General features: G+C 43.2%; 1 protein-coding gene across 1 annotated transcript in view; it reads right to left on the bottom strand.

The window, feature by feature from the left end:
* The window catches only part of SLC12A8 (solute carrier family 12 member 8), a 123422-nt gene extending 111379 nt beyond the window's left edge, over positions 1 to 12043 (bottom strand). Inside the window, exon 1 of the mRNA XM_019723083.3 lies at positions 11993 to 12043. Coding sequence (XP_019578642.3) covers positions 11993 to 12043 — 51 coding nt within the window. The remainder of the gene's footprint in view (positions 1 to 11992) is intronic.
* Between the last annotated feature and the right edge of the window lie 9873 nt (positions 12044 to 21916).

Genomic DNA, 21916 nt, shown 5'->3' with positions numbered 1-21916 from the left:
GCGCAACCTGGCCATACAAACACGCTGCCCCAGGAGTGGCAAGATCCTCAGACGCCATGACAACATTGATGCTGATGGGAAATCCCTGCTGCAGTTCTGCCTCCAGGACCATACACCACGTCCTTCCTCACGAAGCAGCCACTTCTGCCCTCAGAACTCAGAGCCCAAAGACACAGTGCTCTGGACACCTGATACCATCCACATACCATGCAGGACACAGGCTGCCACTAGAAAGTCTACCTGGGTTTAACACAAGGAGGAGAAACATAGACCCTAACAACCTCCCCCAATAACAGGCAAACCAGCTAAAAAAAAAAAAAAATCAACTGCAAAAGGTTCATTCTTCTAGGTGCTCCAGTGGTTCAGCCAATATATCTGTGTGAGAAGTCTTATGTACTGAGTAGTTTTGGCTTTTGGAATCACGTTCAAGTTTTACGTACTCAAAATAAGACAAAATCAAATCAGCAGATTGAGAGATAGAAATTAAAATAGAATGCAAAGAGAAACAAATTAACCTTAATTAGTTCTAATGAATACCATAACACACAGAGATGGAAAAAGAAGAGACCAGAGTGACTTTTGAACTCAGGACTGTGACTACGTGCTCTCAGTCTAAAGACAAAAATAACTACAAACTAATATAAATTCTAGTTAGAAATGTTGTTCTTTGCAGGGGTAGGAGTTACCAATTCAGAATCTACGTTCTGTGAACTTCAGGATTGAGCAAATAAGGAAGCATACTGAATGGAAGTCACCTTTCTCCCTGGTGGAGAAGGGAATTACAAGTAAGGAAAGAGAGAAGAGCAGAAGAATGAACCCTAGGGTGATGGACTGAAATTACTGCTATCAGTTTGAATTTATGGTTTTTAATATATAAAGATATGGAGCTAGATAAATATATGTATGTATATTTATATTCCTTCTCTCTGTCCACTTAAAGAGTCAGTAAGTCAAGACACCCCAGTAGCAATAAATATACCTAACACCCAGATCTTGGTTTCTAAATATCATTCCTCACGTTAAGAAGCTAGGGCTCTTTGGAGAAATGGCTGATTCAGGGTGAGGCAGAGAAAGTACAAAATGAACCTGGAATATTTTGTGCCAGAAAGTAAGGAAGTCCTTAAAAAATGATTAGGATATGTCATAAGACATAGAAGTGAACTTGAAGGGCTCTCACTGGCCAAACCTGGAACAGTTTGAGCATCAAAATAAATAAAATAGCAATAGAATACTCATGGAAAAATAAGAATCTGAGTCCATACAGGTATAAATAAAAGAATAAACTAAAATATGAAGAAGGAGGGAAAGTCCCTCTTTCTAGGAAACCAATAAATATATGAATAAGGAATGATGGTGTTAGAAAATCACCATTTTGCAAGCATCACAGTAATAATTGATTTTGCCAAGAATCATCGATGGAGACTAAAGCTAGTCGGTGAAAGATTGTTGAAGAACAGGATATTTCCATAGTCTCAAAATATCCCCAACAAAGTGTTTATTAATTACAAAGGGAAAATTTTTAATAACTTTAGAGTAGGTTAACCTAGAGGACACCACCTTAAATAATCGAAGTAAACATCACCAATCTTGGGACAAATGGAAATCCTGTACCTCCTCATACGATGCCTAGAAAAGAACACAATATCACTCTATGGGCTCCTGCCAAAAATATGAAACCTAAATCTAATCAAGATCATGTCCCCAACTGAGGGATATTCTACAAAATAAATGGCCTGTGTTCTTCAAAAAAGGTCAAGGTTGTGACAAACAAAGAAAGGCTAATAAGGAATCGTTCCAGATTAAAGGAGACAAAAGAGGCATGACAACTAAATGCCATGTGTGACTGTGGATTAGATCTTGGGCCACAGGGAAAATGCCATAGGATATTACTGGAATAATTGGCAAAATTGGAATGTGGAGCTGTGGATTACATAATAGGATTTAGTAGAGTTAAATCTCTTGATTTTGATAAATATATTGTGATTAAGTAAAAGAAAATTCTTGTTCTTAGGAAATATACTTTGAAGTATTTATGGATAAGGGTATGTGATGTCTACAAATTACTTGCAAATGGTTTAGGGACTATATATATGTTATACAATATAACATTTAAAAATGTGTTATACATGGACTAGAAATACATATATATGTATATGTACATATATATATGTACATATATATATATATATATATATATATATAGAGAGAGAGAGAGAGACAGCATGCACGCACAAAAAATAAAGCAAAAGGGCAAAATGTTGACAACTGATAAATCTAAGTCAAGAATATATGGGGGTTCTTTGTACTATTGCAACTTTCCATGTGTGTGAAATTTTATCAAAATTTCAAACGTTTAAAAATAAATCAATAATAATTTCAATAAAAGCTATTTTTATAAAAGCAGTCCAAACACATTTTTAAAAAACAGCTTTTTCCCCTCTTGCACCCCAAGTGCCCAACAGGGAACAGGTACCTACTAAATGTGAGTAAGTTGAATGAACGAATAAATGTGCTTTAGAAAGTGACATTAGGCACCTCTCTTAAGATGGCAGAGTAAGCATTTTCCTACCTTCCAAATCACCGTGAAAATGATAGAAAAGATGTCATTTTTTTAAAGTATGAAACTATAATTATAACTAGAAAAGTGAATAAAAACAAGTGATACCAACAGATCAGACATTTGGAAAAATTCCTGCAGATGGGATTAGAGGGGCAAAAAAAAAAAAAAGCAAAGGAAAGAGCAACCCAGGACAGCCGAGAGAAGGGCTGTCTTCAAGGCACCTGAGAAGCTTCAAGTTCAGCGAATCCTAGAAGCAGACATGGGCCAAGGGCATTCACTGAGCATAACGTTATCTTGAAGGCTTAACCCTGTGCATGGAAATAACATATGTGGCACGTATAATAGCATAAAAAATGGGGAGAAGGGGGTTTACAAGAGGGTCTATATGATTGCCAAGTTCCTACATTTTACATTGAAGCAGTAAAATATTAACTCTAAATAAACTGTGAAATGTTTAAAACGCATATTTACATTTTAATCCCTAGAACAGCCTTTTTCAAAGTTTTTGGTCTCAAGACCCCTTTACATTCTTAAAAATTATTGCGGTCCCCAAAGAGTTTTTGCGCATGTGTGTTATACCTATCAATATTTACCATTTTAGAAACTTAAAGGGAGATATTTTAAAATATTAATCATTTAAACATAACAACAATAAGCCTATTATCTGTTAAAATAAACGGCATATTTTCATGAAAAAAATAATGATTTTTCCAAAACAAAAAACACTTCTCTTAGTGAAAAGAGCCTTTATTATACATTTTACAAATCTTTTTTAATGAGAGAAAACAGCTGGATTCTCATATCTACTTCTGGATTCAATCTATTGCAAAATATTGTTTTTGAAGTACATGAAAAAATAATTGGCCTCCCACACTTCTATAGTTAGAAAAGGAAATAGTAATTTACTACCACCTATCCATATATGAAAAAAAAATTATTATCACTCAAAAAATAACAGAATCATCAAAAAAAAAAAGGGTGACATAGGATATAAGAAACAGCAGTAGCTGCTAAGAACTATAAGAATTAAAGGAAACTTGAAAGACATTAAGACCCTGCTGCTCAAAAGCAGCAAAACTTTAATGACTTAAGATTATGTCTTCTTTTCTATAAGTCCAATAATGTCACTTGGTTATTCACTTAAATACACACACAAACATATCTCACTACCATAAATGCTATTTTTAGGTTTAAAATATTTTTTAATTACATTTATTGGGGAGATGATGGTTTGTAAAATTGCATAGGTTTCAAGTGTCCAATTGTATAATACATCATCTATACATCACGTTGTGTGCTCACCACCCAGGTTTTGAATTTTTATAACTAACTATAACCAACATGAAAATGTTTATTATAATTACAGAATAAATTTTATAAACCTTGACAACTTAAAAATAATAATCCACTAACAAAAAATTAGAAATGAAGTGAGAGAAACGGAAGAAAGAGTAAATGTGCCAATATCTTCTTTTTCCATTATCAGGAAGCAATAAGTATACTGATATTAAATTGGAAACTTGGTCAAGAAATTGACGTACAAATATATTATTTAAAGTTGTAATGATAACCACTAGGGAAAATCAAAATAATAAATCATTAGCAGTGACTGTCTCTGGGGAATGGGGGTGTAGAGAGAGGGGAAGAAGGCTTTTTGTTTCATATAATTCTCTATTGTTTGAAAATTTTTTTTTACTATGTGCAGGTAGTGCTTCAATGATAAAAACACTAACTTATTTTTTATTTTTTTAAAAAGTAGTTCAATTGTGACATTATTTTAAAAATAGAATGCTGACCTAGAGTTAGTAATCTGCTTACAACTCAATTTCATTTTGGCAGTGGATGGATTCACCAAAAGATACCTGTGCTTTGAAGCACATTTTAAATGTATTGGATAAACAAGATAATTAAAGATAGGGTAGCCTTTTATAAAATTAATGGCTGTCCTTAAAATTTGTGTGCTTTTTGAAAAAATTAGAATTTGTTTTTGCTCTGTGTTGTTCTGTACTGATAATTGTCCAAAATAAAAAAGTTACTTAAAATGAGACGTGGCTTTCTGTTTTAAGTTAAATTATATGAACCCAGGGATTCATGCTAGAGCAAATTTATCATCTGGATCAGACATAACTATTTTTAGTGCAGTCAGGGTTGCTAGGCCACCACCGCCTCAAGTTCACCAGTAAGCACCTCAGTCCTGTAACTGCTGACAGGAACTATGGTGTAACTTACAAGATATCTGCAGATTAGGAAAAGAACACTGTACAATTTTTTACACAGACCAGTGGTTTTCACTCCACTATCTTTTTCTCTTCTTTATGCCTATTCATGTGAACAATAAAACACTCACACACAAAAACAAAAAACAAAGGAAACATGAATAGGATCTTTCTCCTGAGAAGTGCTAATGACAAACATTATCTTACTAGAAACCACCAAAGCCTGAATAGGTGCTGTCTCTAAAGATCTTTCATGCCAAGATATCCTAAAGCACACCACCCCAGTCTTTTGATTCAGGTATTAAAACTGAGACAAAAAAAAAAAAGAAAACACACAAAAAAATAATAAAACAATTTTAAGAATAAGATTACATTATACATGATCATAAGTTAAGAGAAAAAGAGCCATTGAATTGAATTATATTCAGGAATGTATATTTCTTTAAAACTTACTACAATTATTTGATATTATTCTATGAATATAGAACTATCGAATGTTTAAACTGTTATCCTGAAGAGATATATTTTGGTCAGAGAAGTATAAAATGGATGAAATAAAGAGCTGAAACTCTGGAAAGCCAGGGTGTTCAATCAGGCCAGACCAGACCCTAGCACCAGCCAGTGGCACCGTAGGCAAATTACAAGAACAGTATTTCAGAGTCATTAAGAGTCTCCGTACAAACCCCAACTATTCAATGATGGCAGGGACTGTATTTTTTCTGGATCTGGCCATGGATGAAACGTATCCCAAGGTAGTAAGAAGTTTTAAAGACACCTAGTCCAGTCATTCACAGTTAGATAGAACGTATTAATCATGTGTTTGCTTTTCTACAGTTCGTGTTATAACATCATAAAAATCTTGCTGGCCAAGGAGAGATGACACTCGCTGGGCTAACCAGTTCTTAGAGACAGCAAAGGGCGGACAGGAGCGTGCCTTTCATATACAAACCTACCAATTCCCAGTCAAGACGCCAACCCACCCCCTTTCTGGAACTCTCACACACCTAAACCATCTCAGGGCCAGGTACTAGGCAACCAGAAACTACCCCCATAGCCCAAAGCCCGCCAGAACTATTCAAACCAGACACTCCTAATCTGCTCTGCCCTATTTTTGCCATGGAAAGCCCAGGAAAGGCTCTGGCCAGGCTTTCCCCTCACTCCTGCTTCTGCCTCCTGACCAGATACTGAAGCTTCCCTCCCCTGTGACCCTGTGTGGCGTGGCATTCCCCATTCTCTTGTAAAATATGAGTAGGAAATTCTACTTTCAATGGCATTGACCTCTCTGTGTCATCACTCAGTCACCTCCATAAATGAAGATTCTGTGGGTACAAATCAGACTGAATCCCATCTAATTCATTTCGGTGAAGAATCACTTCTTTCATTCCAGGTTCTAGGACACCTTCGTCCAAAAAATGTCTCCATTCCACTTTTTACAAATATGCAGCATTTGCAGCCCAGTTGTCATTTTCAGGATTGACCTCTTAGGCTAAATAACAAACAGGGCTGCAAAACAGAAAGGGGGAAACACAAAGAAGAGCAGGAAAAGGTGACAGTGCCCCCATGAAAGCTTCAGACTCAACTGAATCCTGAGAACAGCTTCTGTCCTCTCTTCTCTCCCAGATTCCAGGACCATAAGCCTCTTTCCGTCTGCCACTTCCAAAAGTTACCACTGGTGGTTCTTACAGTGACGCTAATAGCTTCAGCTTTGAGAACTGTCACTTGCACTGAGTCCCTTCCAGAGATTATACCAATTTTGTATTTGTCATTTGTATCCTTTTTACTAAAGACAATCCCTAAAAATCATATAAGCTTCATGCACAACAAAAACTGGGAGGGAGAGAGGGGTCACGGCTCCAGAAACCCCCAATGTGAGCCCTTGTCTTCTACCCAACCATTCTGGGCCCCATTTCCTAACCTGTTTAAAAGGAGGGGCTCACAAGACAGTCAGGTCTTAAGTTCCCTTTTCTTTTGTCCTCAGCTGCATTCACTTCTCTACATACTAATAAAGCAATATGCTATTAGCTCGCACACAACTGCTAAGGCTCACTTTGCATATTGGCTTTTTTAAAGATGCTAAAACAGGCCTAAAAATGATAACACAAATACAAGTCAGTTCTTAACTGTACACTGGCTAATGAGAACGCAGAAAGTAAGAGCAAAGCTTTTGCAGTGACGCCTGACATCAAGATCATATTCTAACCTAAAGACAGGATGTGTTAAGACCAACCCAGCGCTGTCATTTATGGGGTCAGGGGTCATGGCTTGGTTCTCGTCTGGCTCCACTGCTCTTTGCATGAGTGTTTGAGCAACTCGTTCATCTCTGGGCTTGTTTCCTGACATTCTGAACAAGGGGACTAGGCCAGAGGAGTTCTAAGAACCCCTGTGTCTCTAAACATACTCACTTCTATCTTCTTCTCTTGCCGGTGCCCCACAACTTGACCAGACTCTCTTTCCTCCTCACACCACGCCATGCTAACCTAGGTAAGCTGCTGAAATGAGAAGACAGAGAGAGAGCACGGGAGGAGAAGACAGAGAGAGGAACCGGACGGCAGGAAGTCAGGCAATGCTACGGCATGCTACAAGGTCACAGGTGGGTCACACTGTGGAAGCCAGTCTGGATACCCCGCCTCCCACACATGGGTCCGCGGCCATGGCTCTGATGGGGCACCCACTCCCTGGGTTTGCATCGGGGTTTCTAGGGTGATTAGCTCAGCCCCGCCAGATGCTAGCCCACAGACTTCCTAGAAAAGGCTCAGGTGTCTGGAGGAAAGCTGGATGAAGAAGAAAGACTACAAGTCATTCATACTCGCTAATCTGCAGGTTTTGGTGACTTGTTCTCATGTCATAGTATGACATAGCTTCTCTTTAAGTTTCTTTGAAGACTATCCAACACTGGGAGAAGGAAGACAAAAGCCTCAGATTAGTTGGAGGCATTCCTTATTCCATAGTAATGAAAAGATTTCAGTTTTAATATCTCCAGCAGAGATCCTGGTAAGGCTAGGCACTCAATAAATACGTGGTAAGTGGAGCTGAATTTTCCTACTATTCCCAATGCTCCAAGTATTGGATCCTGTAAACCTCAGCTCTCATACAGCAGGTCTACTTGCCATCTCTCCCTGTCTCACGCTACCGCCTTTTCCTGCCAGCTTCATCTTCCTGCCTCGCCGTGTCTGTCACAGTGCTCTCTGCCCCCTGACCTGCAGAGACAGGCATGGAATCGAAGGTCGTTAGCCTTCCATTCACCTCCCTGCGACACAAGCTTTTCCTTAGCTTTCCAGCCCCGTGTTCACAAACAGCCTCCTCTACTGGCTTGCAGGGTAAAATCTGCTTCATCCAATCATTGAACACACACTGTATTTAGTGTTTACCACATGACAAGCACTGGGCCAGATCCTTCTGCATATGGCACAAAACCCTGAAAATCAACCCACCTTACCGTTGTGGAAACAGACTGGGAGCCTCTGAGGAACTTGCCCAAGGGCCCAGCACATCTAGTGCACAGTCAGAATGTGGAACCCAGGTTCCCAGGTTCAAGCCCACACCATCAAACCACACCACACATTAGCGAAGCGCCTGAGGACAGAGGCACCTGGAGCAAGATTCGTACCTGCCACAAGTTCAGTCGGTCCTTAGACAGACAGACAGACAGACAGACAGACAGACACACACACACACACACACACACACACACACACACCCATCTAGGCCTGGGAAGTATCCCATGCTCCTCAGTGGACTGCCCACCGAGCAGGTTGTCCTGGACAATGTCCCACATCCTGGTTTTGGCCACAGGCATTGGCCAGAATTTGGGATTCCAGTCACGCATTTATTTGCCAACTGAGCTTTCTCACCATTTATATCACTATCTCACTAACTGAATACATACTCCCGGCCTTAGTTTTATTATTAGCCAACATTTACTGAATGCTTACTGTGAGCCAAGCACTATACTAATTATTTACGTGAATTATCTCTTTTAATCTTGGTAGTTCTCTGGGGTAGGTCCTATCACTGTAGCCATTTTATACGTGAGAAGATAGAGGCTTAGTGAGTAATTTTCCCAAGGTCACAAAGTGTTAGAGCTAATACTTGAAACCAAGCAGCACATGTAACCTTGATCGTCACACCATGAACCCTTAGACCTACAGCCTCTTCTCAGCTGGTCCACTTATTATTGACCAGTGCAAGAGCGCGTGCACGTGCGCACACACACGCACACCCCTACCTGAGACTAGTAAAGCCAAACCAAGAATCCAATCATTCACCTCTCCACCTGACTCACAAGCATCCCCACTCTGGCCAGATTTCCTGAGAGCTACTTTCCTGTCAATGACCAAGAAAAGAGCAGATCTAACTGGCAGGCGTGGTATAACACCCCCCACCCCCAGCCTGTCTTCCCAATGGGCACTGCCTTCTATCCCATGTTCTGCAGGACCCAAAGCTCTGAGCTGAATTCTTGACTCCCAAGACTGGAGTAAAAGTAGACAAATGTTCATGGGAAACTTCTGGAGGGCCAGCCACTCCCAGAGTTCAGCTTCAAACATGTCAGCCACCCAACCTACTCTCCGTCCCCCACACAGGCCTTGGATTTACCATCTGGGTGGCTTTGCTCACACCATTGGGGCAGGAGGCATTCAGCAGAAAGAATTAAATCTTGGATCTTGGCAACAAACATGCCTGTCTTCCAAGTGCCTCCGTTTTTCATCGGTCAAACCATCACAGTCATATCTACTTCAGAATATTGTTATGAAAATCAAATGAGGGAACGCATATTAAATGTTCAGCACATAATAAGTGCCCACCAATTGGTAGTTATCATCTTCTTACCCCCTCAGCCTGGGATGTGTTCCCCAACTTCACCCTTTGTTCTGCTCCCACCAATCCTCTAAGACCTACTGCAAACAGTAGCTGCCCCGATCCCCGGGCAGGTGAGTCAGTTATGTTGGCTGAGCATCTTCTCGGTGCTGAGCTCTCATGGCAGGTATTGAGGACACAAAAATGAATGGAACATGTCCCTGAACTTAAGGAGTTCACAGCCTTCAGGGAGACAGGAAAGAAACGGCTCCTTTCCACACCACACGGTAAGTGAGTGATAGAACGGCTGCTGGCTGCTGCTGCTGCGCAAGCAGGAGAGGTCCATCCGATCTGAGGGCCTTGGGGGTCAAGGTAAAGAGTTGGAACTGAACTGTGAAGGCACTGACAGGCTCCAGGCAAAGGCACAGATTTAGAAAAGCATCGCTGTGGTAGTGACGTGGAGAAAGAAGTTGGGAGGGTATGAATAGCCTAATCAAGAAATGGTACCTTGGACAAGACAGTGCAAGGGAGACAGAGAAAAGGGGATTGATTTCCAACGTGTCTAGATACTGACAAAGGTCCTGACGTTGAACGTTGTCCAATCCTTCAATGTTTGGAGACTGAGAGAGGGAGAGGGAGAGGGAGGTGACACAGACACCTCTGCATCCACATTTTAAAATCAACTTTCTTAGGGCAGTTACAGCACTTTAACTTGCATTGTGGTTACCTGTTACTTGTTCATTTGGTTAGTCAACTAACATTTATTGTCCACTGAGATTCCAGGTACTACCTTAGGTACTTGGGATTCCAGTGACAGATCAGTTTAGTGAGAAGTATCAGCAAAGACCAACCTCAGGGAAAGATACAAGCACAGAGCCTGGGGAATGGTAAGCTTCGGCTGGACAGAGAGGGCACAGAGAGGGAGATGGAAAGGACTCAAGCCGGGTCGGACTGCGCAGGCGCGAGGCTAAGGAGCCTGAACATTGGGTACTCGACATGGGAGCCTCTGAAGGTTTTAAAAAGGGGCGAGTACATCACAGCTGAGCCTTAACAGATCCCTCTCACGAAGGTGAACCAAGAATTGTCTCTGTTTTTGGAATCCCAGGAGACCAGGGCGTCACATGTTCCATCTGTGTATTATTTGCATGCCTAACACAGCACCCATTATTTAGGAAGTAGTCCACAGGTACATGTTAAGTGCATAAACACTCATGTACAGTCTTACACATCCAAGGAAAATGCACGGGAAGTATGGTGAGACTGGACAGGCTAAAGAAGATGTAAAACCCCTAACAAATCAAGGTCTCTCTAGGGGTCCTCAACCCCACTAAGAATGAGGCTACAGGCCTTTTCACTCAGGAGTGAACGGCTCTGGGCAACAGTCTGAAATATCTTTGAGGAGCTACTCCGAGTCTCCAGTCACTCATTTCTAAGCAGCTAGTACAAGTCCAGGGCTAGGTGTGAGGAGCAGGACACAGCCCTGGGCCTGCCCGGGGAAGGGGAGCAGTACCTTTTGCGGAGCACTCCCCACCTGCCCACCATCATGCTTCATTTTTCACATGATCCCCTGTACACGAAGCGAGGGTAACTAGCCAGTTTGGATTCCCCCACCAAACATGAACCCCATCTGCCTCACCGGCCTCTCCTCCTTGGCTCAGGACTCCTGGGTTTTGGCCTCTGCTCTTGCTACTGTGTGAGGCCTTGAGTTGATTCTCTCCCCTCTTGGAGAGTTCATTCCCCCTGTTATAATGCCAGGAAAGCCTCCTGCCCCGCTCCACGAAGCATGAGAGAAATGCAAGGGACACTGGAAGCGCCAAGGCTGAGTGATCATTAACTGGCAGAGATACTGGGAGCAAGCAGTGTCCTGATAAACACCTAAGTCCGGTTTTTTATTTTTTAAGTGATTAACTGTCTATTTGTGTGGGGAGAGCCACTTCAATTCCATAGCCACACTGAACATTTACTATAACTAATGATCAACTGGAAGAAGATAAAGAAAACCCTGCAGACATCACGGAACCCAGAAATGCATTAGGCTTCAGCATATATGAGTTTTTCAGAAACACATTTTCCTTCGTACGTTGGTTTGATTTAATATGAAGAGGAGTTCACATTATCTTAGGCCTCACTCTGACTGTTCATGGAAAATCTCCATGTGTGTGTGTGTGTGGGGGGGGGGGCAGGAAGGAGGGAGGTGTCCAGGATTCAAAATCTACTACAAATAATAGCAAAGAAGATTCTCTGCACACAGATGGTTAAGCATTGGCTATAATATTTCCTCGATTAAGCTGTAATACCGAAATAAACTTCTGAGATAATCGCTGTATAACAGTGCACTGTAATTCAGCTTCCTGTCCGCTGAGCCCTTGCTCACAGGCCTCAGCAGATGCCTCACAGACCCCCCACCACCACCCAGGCTTACCTGCTGGGCTGCCTCATGGAAGAGTTCCTGCACCTGAGACATCTGAGCCATCTTCATGGAAATAGGGGTCCTGGTGGTCTGGATGGGGAGACCCCTCTGGAAGGTAAACACCACCTTTGGTCAGGCTGGCTCCTCCTTCCCTCTCTCCTGATCACCCATCCTTTCTCTGTATCAGATGGGCCCTGGCTGAGGAAGCACCCTTCTTCTACCTCATCTGGAAACTCACCCCCCTCCCTCTTTGGTACTCAGACAGATCGCACTCCTCTTTCAGAGGTTCCCTGTGCTCAAATCATGCTGTCCTAAAGCCACAGCTCCCCCCAGCTCTTTCTGTCTTCCCCGAGCTTCTTCAGTGGGGTGGGGTGGGGAGGACGGGGAGAGGGTGTCAGAGCCAGCTGCCCAGCTGCCCAGCCCTTGAGGACACAGTTTTCCCCTCCTCTCTCATCCTGTCCAGGGCAAGAGCACCATCGTTCACTAGAACTGGGTGTAGGAGGTGAGGGAATGCAGATGGGACATGGCAGAGTGGGAGGATAGTTAGGAGGTGATCTTGGGGTTCCTTCTGGAGCAGGGCCAGAAAGCGGTAGGGTTGGAGAGAGTGGGTTAGGAAAGGATGACTGAGCACCATTATCAGGGCTTGGCTCTCATCAGGGCACCAGAGTCTTCTCTTGGCACTGGACGCTGCTTTCCTTGGGGCAAGGACCTTATACTGAGCTCTGTGTGACCCTCGCCCCCAGCAGAGTGCTGGGAGGTAGGCCGGGCTCTGACACTTTGGAAGGAGGAGGAAAAGGGAGAATGAATGAAGGGCGGTGGTCATGTGAGAAGAACATGACCCAAGACAGTCACCAGGGAAGAGAGGAAGGGGAAAACTCACTGAGCAGTATTCAAAGCAAAAGAGTTGGGAGTTGGAGGGGGGAACTATTCATTCAGAGTGAAGTTAGGGAGCTTGCAGGGGTTTAGTGGGCTACAGAGACAGAGTGCGAGGGACCCCAGAAAGGTCCCCACCACTCTCCGCCCAGCTCTTTCCCGTGCAGATGAAGCCCTCGGCCTCGCACATCCTCTGCCTCTCAGGCCCTTGGCCACTGAAAAAGACCCCAAAATTTAGGGAGATCCGCTCGGGAGCCAGAGCCCGACCCCGCGCACCCCCACTTACACGAACCTGGTATGGCGCAGCCCACTCCCCCTCCAGCCGCGGCCCGGGTACCAAGCTCTCCGGGGACTCTGGGCCGGGAGGAGGCAGCCTGTATCTGAGAGTCTGTGCCTGTGCGCCAGGTGACCGGCGAGAGGAGGTGGGGGGATGGTCTACCTGAGTGGGGGGCAAAGGTGACCCAAGCCTGGCCCCCTTCTACGGGACAGAGCTCCTCCGGGGAGGGGAGGTACCCCGAAACCACTCTGTGCACTCCGCACCACCAGCCCCCTCGGCCCTCACCTGCTCGCCGGACAGCAAGTTCCGAGCCCTGCATCAGCCCTGTCCCCGCCCCACCGCCACGTGGCTGACCAGGTGTCACTGTGCGAGTCCCAGCTGTCCCGCTGGTGAGGCGTGTCCCTCTCTGACTCAGGCACCCCAGCCACACCTGTACCCACGAGAGTCTGTCCTGGTAGAGAGGAAAGGGGCTGCAGGGCCTTCCTCTCCTCCGCCCTGAAGGGCTCCGTGTTTCCAGACAGCACGCCCAGGACCAGAAGAAAAGGACCGGATTCGTGACCCGGGTGGGAGGGGCTGGAGAGGAGTGGTAAGGGGGAAAGGGTCTGCCAGCCCTCCGACTTGTCTCGACCTGCCACTGCCATGACCACGCTCAACAAGTTCAATGCAACCAGCTGAGGTGCCCAGCCTGGGATGAGGGGTTAGGAGACAGGACACAGCCTCCTGTGTCTAAGGAAGGAAGCTCTGTCTAAGGAATTGCCGTCTAACCCTGCACACGGGAGTGAGAAGGGCTGGGAGTGGGAAAGGCTGCCGCTCCCCCGTGGTCCCGCAGACTCCTGGGCAGGTGCAGAAGCATTTGGACAGGAGACTGAGACTCAGCTGCAGGGACCCCAAGTGCAGCTGGCTACCTGACCAGGAGGCACTCAGGCAGGCAGGAAGTAGAATCTTTTGCCAAGAAAAGTGCTCTCGAGCATGCGGAGCTGTGGGGAGAAATTATCCTCACCACCTTCTACAAGATCCAGAACCATCATTGGGGGCCGGGGGTGAAGTAAAGTTTCCAAGGCCCCAGTTAGCAGAAAAAAACTAAATTAATACACACAGAGAGATTAAATTATCTCCATGCCCAATCTGGCATATTTCCTAAACCTTAAATAACTTGCTAGGCTTCCATATGGGCTTCTGAGAAATAGGAGGGCAGCTGGGAGTACTTCCCACGCCCACATGAGCCTTTGTGTGAAAATCCCTAAAAATAGAGGCTGTTCTTTTAAAAACAAAAGGGAAGGCAAAGCCATGGGAACACTGACAGAGGCTCAACCTCTCCTGCTCCAGCAAAGAAGGCTGTGTGCGTGTGTGTAAATATATATAACATTAAATGTGCCATTTTAACCATTTTTAATTATATTAATTATATTCACCATGTTATGCAACCATCACTGCTATTTCCAAAACCCTTTTATCACCCCAAACAGAAACTCTGTACCCACTAAGCAATAATTTCCCATTCCCCTCTAACCCGCAGCCCGTGGTAACCTCTACTCTAATTCTGTCTCTATGAATTTATTTCTTCAAAATATTTCATAAGAAGTGAAATCAGGCAATATTTGTCCTTCCGTATCTGGCTTATTTCACTTAGCATAATATCCTCAAGGTCCATCTATGTTGCAGTGTACATGTGAACTTCATTTCCAGCAAAGAAGTTTTTAATAACCCATCTCTGCAAGAGAAAAGAACCCTAGAATAAATTACAGATTAGCCATCTGTGAACAAAGGATGGCTAGGTGGGCTAAATTACACAGTCATAATACTGGAATCACTATATATATTCATCTATTACATGTGTATGACCAACAGGGTCATCCTTATTATTCACTTTGGGGGTCACACATGACACTTTGTTTTTTTGTCTCAGGTTGGCTTCCTCTTTGCTATCACCTGTCAAGACTCCCTCTAAGTGTCAGTGTGAACTTTGAAAAATTCACATTCAATTCCACATCAGCCCGAGCTAAAAACATCAGAGAAGGAAATTCACCCCTCTGTCCATAACCTATAGCCTGTCACTCATCCTTTTCTAAATAAATGAGAAATTCCTTTCAAAGCTTATAAGTATCTTCTAAACCTAAGAACAAATGCTTGTTTCTGTTCATTTTGAGGCTAGAGAAACCTGTCCATCTGCAAATGAAAAAGTACATCCGGCTTAGTGTAGATTTATCTTACAAGATACTAACCTTAAAAGAAACACTCTTATATTGAAAAATATTGTCCTGCATATCCACTGAACAGGACAATTCCATTTGTGAGATACTATCCTACATGACCTAGTATAAGGATATTCATTGTATCATTGATAGATTTTAAAAACTGTAATAACCTAAATGTCCATCAATAGAAGACTGATTAAATAAGTTATGGTATAGCCATATTATGACAGCCAGCATTAAAAAGAATTAGGTGTTTTTATATACTAACATGAGACTCTGTTCATCGCATAATAAGGAGTAAAAATAGTTAAGTTGCAGAATAAAGTGTATAGTTTATTTTTTAAAAAGCAGTGTATATATGTATATAGTTTGTATGGAAAAATGCATATCAATCTCCTAATAGTGGTTATCTCCAGGGAGTGGGATCAATATAGTAAATATAGTGGGAGAGGAAATTTACTTTGGTGTACAGATTCTGGATTTTTATTACAATTTTTCTTTCTTACAAGCAGCACGTGTTACTTTTGGAATCTAAAAAAAAAAAAAAAAAAGAGGGAGTAATAATATTAAAAGACAAACAATGTGGGGCACATTGCATTTTCCAAAGATGGCTGCACTAACATGTCCCATCCCATATGCTTTTCTTGCATTAGAACATTGACATTCCTCCAAAAAGAGATGGGGTCTGTGTTCTCTCCCTTTGAGCCTGAATGGGCCTTGACCAAGAGTAGAAACAGAAGAGATGACACTGCATGACTTCCTAGGCTAGGCCATGTAGGCAGTAGGGAATCCACCTGGCTTCCTTGCTCTCAGAGCACTTACCCTTTGAATTCGGCCACCATGTTGTGAGGAAGCCAGGCCACGAGGGCAGGTTACATCGGGGTGTCCCCAAGCCAGCACCAACCGACCACCTGATGTGAGTGGAACAAGCATTCAGATGCTTCCAGTCCGCAGCCTCAGATTCTTCCAGCTGAGGTTCCAGACACTGCAGAGCAAAGACAAGCTGTCCCTGCTGGGCTCTGTGAATTCCTGACCAGAGAAACCATGAAAGATAACAAATTATTGTTATTTTATGTCACTCAGTTTTGGGGGTAATTGGTTATTCAGCAATAGATAGCAAATACCTAGTGCATCCAACCAAGGTAAAAAAAAAATGTTTCTTTTAACAGTATTCTTATGTTATTTCATTGTGTGAATTCACTGTTATTGCTGCCCTGTGACATTTTAAAAAAAATCAAAATATATGCTTAAACTCACCTTTTTTCCATTTGGGACAAGCCCAGCTCCAGCCAAAGCGCACAGAAGTGAGGCTGCTTCTCAGTAGCAGACACAAGATCCTTCCTTCCAGTGGTTGGTCCTGAAAATTGCCTGTGTGAAAGCTGGAGAAGAAACCATGTCTTGAAGAATGATAGCATTTGTCAGAAAGTCTGGACCCTGGGGACGGATCAGAGCTTGGACAAAGTTAACCAAAATGAAAATGTGAGAATAAGTTGAAAACATTAATTCATGATGTAGATATGTACATGTACAAAAACGTATCTCACAGCCTAAGCCCTAGAACCAGATTTGGAAGAGCTGCAAGCGGTGGGTCAGCTGGTCTGGTGGTCCCCTCCCCAGGCTCTACTCTACAGTCACCTGGGGGTGGTTTCAGAAAACAGCAATACCCCGGTCTGGGGTGGGGCCTGGGCATCAGCATTTTCTTTCAACTCTTCAGGTGATTCTAAGGTACAACCAAGTTTGAAAACCATGGAATTTCAATCGTTTTGGGGTGGTTTGTTTTCCCCCTTCTCTATAACATCTGAGAGATAGAACATTCTGTCCACAGTAGTGTCTTGCTCCAGTTACAATTTTCAATGACAAAGAGGTGAAATATATCACTCAGAGAGCACAGGTAATATATGTATGTATGTATGTATATATATATATATATATATATATATATATATATATATATGTATATATATGTATACACACACACACACACCTTACATATATAATATGTAATATATATATATATATATATATATATATATATATATATATATATATAAATTTCCTCTTTTTAGTTGGTCATTGTGTTACACCTCCCTGGGGCACGTCTGCCTGTTTTAAAAATCACAGGAATTCTGTACATATTCAGAAAAGTTTGCTGGCTGTGGGGATGAAGTCAGGACTTGAACCTAGGCTGGTTTCAATACAAGGCTCTCTCCTCTACACAATGTAGCCTCTCTAATCCTTGTGAAGAAATAGAACAGAAAAACGTTTCCTTCTTCCTGGACTTTGAAATGTGTTTCTATAGCCCCAGATGCAAGAAAGAAGTCTGTCAGAAGGGCTGTCAGGTATTACTGGGAGTTGGAAGGTGGAGATTCAGGAGATGCAAATCTGACCGAGATATAAGCCTCAGAGCTACCAGTTCCCAGAGAGGAGGAGGCAGGACCCTGGGAAGACCAATGGCTTCCGGGGAGAGCTGAGTGGAGAGGGAGGGGCTGTCACTGTCCTGCCACCTGACAAGGTGTCCCCAGCTCCTGCTGAGCAGGTTTCTCCTCCAGGATCTAAGCTATTTGTTGACTCTGGGAGTTTGCCTTCTGACAAGCAAAGAGAAAGGCATTCTCCTAGCAGCCACCTGGCATCTGGCGTGAGCCAGGACCTGGTGGACCCATGAGAAAACATGTGATGCAGAGCGAAGCCTAATGAACAGGATCCGGTTGATTTTATGCATGACAGTGGCAGTCTTACTGCAAGGCACTGTGACAACAGTGCAATTAGCACTCAGCATTTGCTTAAATAATATCATATATGGAAGACCCAATGAAAACCTCCAAGAGTCTAGATGAGAGAAGTTAGCTTTGAATTTGAGTCCAAGTTCTTCCTTTAGACAATGCAACCTTCCCAAGGTCTTTAAAGTGTCTGAGCCTCAGTTTCTTCATTTTTAATATGGAGTTAATAAGATGTGCCAAGTCTACCTGGCAGAGTTATGAGCATTTTAAAATTTTGCTGGGGATTGAAATCCAGCTCAGCTGTTGTTTTCAAAAATCCACCATCTTTCCTCCCAATTTGAAACGCACGACATTGTCTGGTCCCACTGCTGCTACCCAGAGCCTCAAACTCCCCAGCAGTGCTTCTTCTACAGCACCTGCAAGCTCTTTGTAGCCTGGTGTGTAACTCATAGGGCTTGGAAGCTCTTTTTCAACCATATTCACCCATTATCTGTTGATCACCAAGCACTGTACCCAACACGGACACACAATGGGGAGCAAGACAGCCCTGGATGGGCATAAAATCAGATTCTCACAGTAATAAGCAGATCACTACAGACATCCGTGGTAGAAGGGGAATGTCCAGGGTGGTCCAAAACTCTGACATAGTTAGGGAGTGGGGGAGAGGCTGAGGGGAGGGTGGTTATGACCTCATCAGGGAGATCAGAATAATCTTTTCTGAGGAAGTGATGCTGGGGCTGAAATCGGGTAGGAGGTTTAACAGGTAAACAGCACCCAGAAAACTGGCTTTGTGGCAGAAGGGGACAGGACCAAGGCTGAGACTGAAAGCATGTCAGTAATGAAGAGCAGAGAGGATGAGGCTCACTGCTGGGGAGGCTGGGGCTACGGGCAATGCACAACCAAGCACGGTCAAGGTAAGGAGCTTAGTGTTTACCTAAATAGCAACTGAGAAGCTTCTGACGAGTTTTTGCATGGCTGTTTGGAGAAAGGACTGAAGGCCATCAAGAACTGATGTGCAGAAGCTTGCAGGAGCTCAGGCAAGACTTGAGGGTGGCCTGGGCTGTGGTCTCGGTAACGGGAAGGAGGGTTCAAAAGAATCTGAGAAATATTCATAAGCCCTAACCCCCATGAGTTTCCAATCTGATTCATCAAATGACAGAACGTTTATTGGGCCACATCTAGCAGTGAGCAAGGTCATTTTCCATTAATAGGCCACACGTGTGAACATTTTTTTTTTTTTTTTTTTGCATTTTTCTTTGTTCCTATGCAACTGGAGTGGGAAAAGGGCTGGGAACCACTTGCTCCTTGAGGGAGTTCTGGCCGTCCTGCTCTTTACTCATTCTTCGCCATACGTTGAAATGCTCTCACTTCTCGGCAGCCAGGGTAGCAAGGTGCCAATGGGAAGGAAGTGGCCCTAGAGGCCTATGGTCCTGGCCACATCCTCTGGCCCATTTCTACACCATGGTTTGGGAAACAGGGCCAGTACATAATAAGATACCTTGTTTCCCACTAGCCATTGATCCTGTGTCTCCTTAGGGAATCTTGTTTACAAGTCTGTGGTCAAAGCAGAAATTCAGCACTTCCAGGCTCCCCATAGCATCATTTTAATGCCAACAAATCTCCAGTGCCATTTCTAACACTTTCACTGTTAAGGCCTTTTACCCTGTAACACCGTTCGTTCTTCATTCATTCATTCATTCATTCATTCATTCATTCATTCCTGCTTATGTGAAACACTGTTCTATATTCTGTGAACAAAACGCCCTCAAACTTACAAACTAATCCAGGAGTCCCCCAACCTTTTCCGAATGAACAATCAGTTTTGAATTTTCCTGAATACTAAAAAAACATTTAAGATAAACTTAACTTGCACGAGAGGCTGAGCACCACATATGGTCAATCAGTTGTTTCCATTTGGAGTAAACCTGCTACGGCACAGACCACAGTAATTTAGGAGGTAGAAAACAAAGGAGAGATCAAAGAATGGAGAGAAATTGTGGGGGGGAAAGTAAATGTAAAAGGGGAGTGAGAGGGCCCTGGTCCTCGCAGACACGGATCCTCCTGCCCGGTGAAGCTTCTGCCTCACGGGCAGCCAGGTCCTGTTCATGACTAACCAATAGCTTGGGATTGAGAAGTTCAATCCATTCTTACTCTTGTGGGATGGTGTGTTGTTGTTTTTTCTGACAAGTCAAATGACTTTCCCCCCCCATTCTCTGCAGTGTACAGCGTTCTCTGGCACGTTCAATCCCTTCCAGGGTCTCTGATAATGGAATCATAAATTTAAAAAATTCCTGTCACTCCCACTTAAGTTACTCCTTGGTCAATTAAATCCAGGCAGACAAACCCTCTCATAACTTCTTCATTCTTTTGAAAGATGGTATTGTCAGCAAGTCAGGAATTCCACACTCCGCTTTACATAAACAGGCTCCCAGCACTTGTCTAACTGCTCTATCTTGCCTTTGTGACACTTCTAGAATCTGAACTATGAAATACTTAGTGATTTATATTTACACATTATCTCAAATGATGTGATATCCACAGCAACAGATAGGTATTTTTATTCCCACCTTACAGATGGAAAAACTGAGGCTCCGGAAGAGTCAAGTGGCATGAACAATGTTACACAGAGGGATCAAGGTAGAGGCATAACATAAAAGTCTCTGCAGTCTTAAGTCCGTTGCTCACTTCACTGCTCACACCCACCTATGCAACCTGCAGAATATCACCAAACTACACCCCTGCTCACTATTCTCAACGAGATCACACACAGCTCATTTAAAGCTGTCCCCTGCAATACTGGTTATGCTTTGAGTGGCATTATCTGCTCTCAAATCACGAGGGCCAACTTAGCAAACCACATGGGACAACTGTTCTCAGCCCAACGTCTCTTGTGAAGTCCCAAGTTGTTCTGAATGCATTTTACTCATTGTATCCTCTTTCTGCCATTTAATTTTGTGCTTTAGCAACCAGTCTTCACCCTCCTATTACCACTGACAAAAGCTGTATGATTAGTGCTGGAGTTCCCATAAAGAAACAATGGAAAACTATCATATTGGAGGTTTAAAGGAACGTTTCGGTGGCCCAAACACCTTGGAAGAAATGGTCAAGGAAAAGAGAATTCTCAGGTAAGGGGCAGATGGAAGTTATCTGACATGAAGAGTATCATAAACATAATTGTAGTCTGGGAATACTGACTAGTAGTGTGCCTTCCAACAGATTAAATAGCACATTAGTACCCTCCATGAAGACAGTACTAGAATGACTAACACTGGCTCAGTCAGTTCTCCTCCTTCCAGAAAAGCATCCTCCAATGCCCATGGAACCCCCATGAGGTACAGGTGATCCTCTAGAGGATTTTTACCCTCAGTTTTGTGCATCTCCTCGGGTTAACCTCCCACTCCTGTAGTAAGTCAGTTCCTTCTGAACAAAGCCTACGTTTGCACATTCCGCAGTCCAGGTTTGAATCTTATCCCTGTTTGGTATTTTAATTAGGGGATACTTTTAAATAATGTTTTCTATTTCCACTGTATTGGTCTGTACTTCTGTCTTCCGGAACCAATTATTAAAATGTCTAGAAAATTATCCTAAAATAAGGACTACTACTTACCCAACTGTTGAGGAATGAGATAAATTACTCAGCACGGCACCCAACACATCTTAATACTCAATATTTGTTTTAATAATTAATCTAAAATACAGCACTGCATCCTGCAATTGACAGCATTATAAACCCCTTTTAGATGTTCAAATAAAGGTGTTTGTAGCCTCAGCCATCTCTCATTTGCATCTAGCACCACACCTGTTACTAAGTAGGTGATAAATGCTGAATAAATACTATGTCCGAGCAAGTAAGGATTCAAACCAACAGAACACA

This window comes from Rhinolophus sinicus, chromosome 17 (genome assembly GCF_057876585.1).
Source record: "Rhinolophus sinicus isolate RSI-liver-muscle chromosome 17, RSI-T2T, whole genome shotgun sequence".
Taxonomy (NCBI): Eukaryota; Metazoa; Chordata; class Mammalia; order Chiroptera; family Rhinolophidae; genus Rhinolophus; species Rhinolophus sinicus.
The sequence above is the reverse complement of the archived record's forward strand: the minus strand, read 5'-3'. Positions and strand labels throughout refer to the sequence as shown.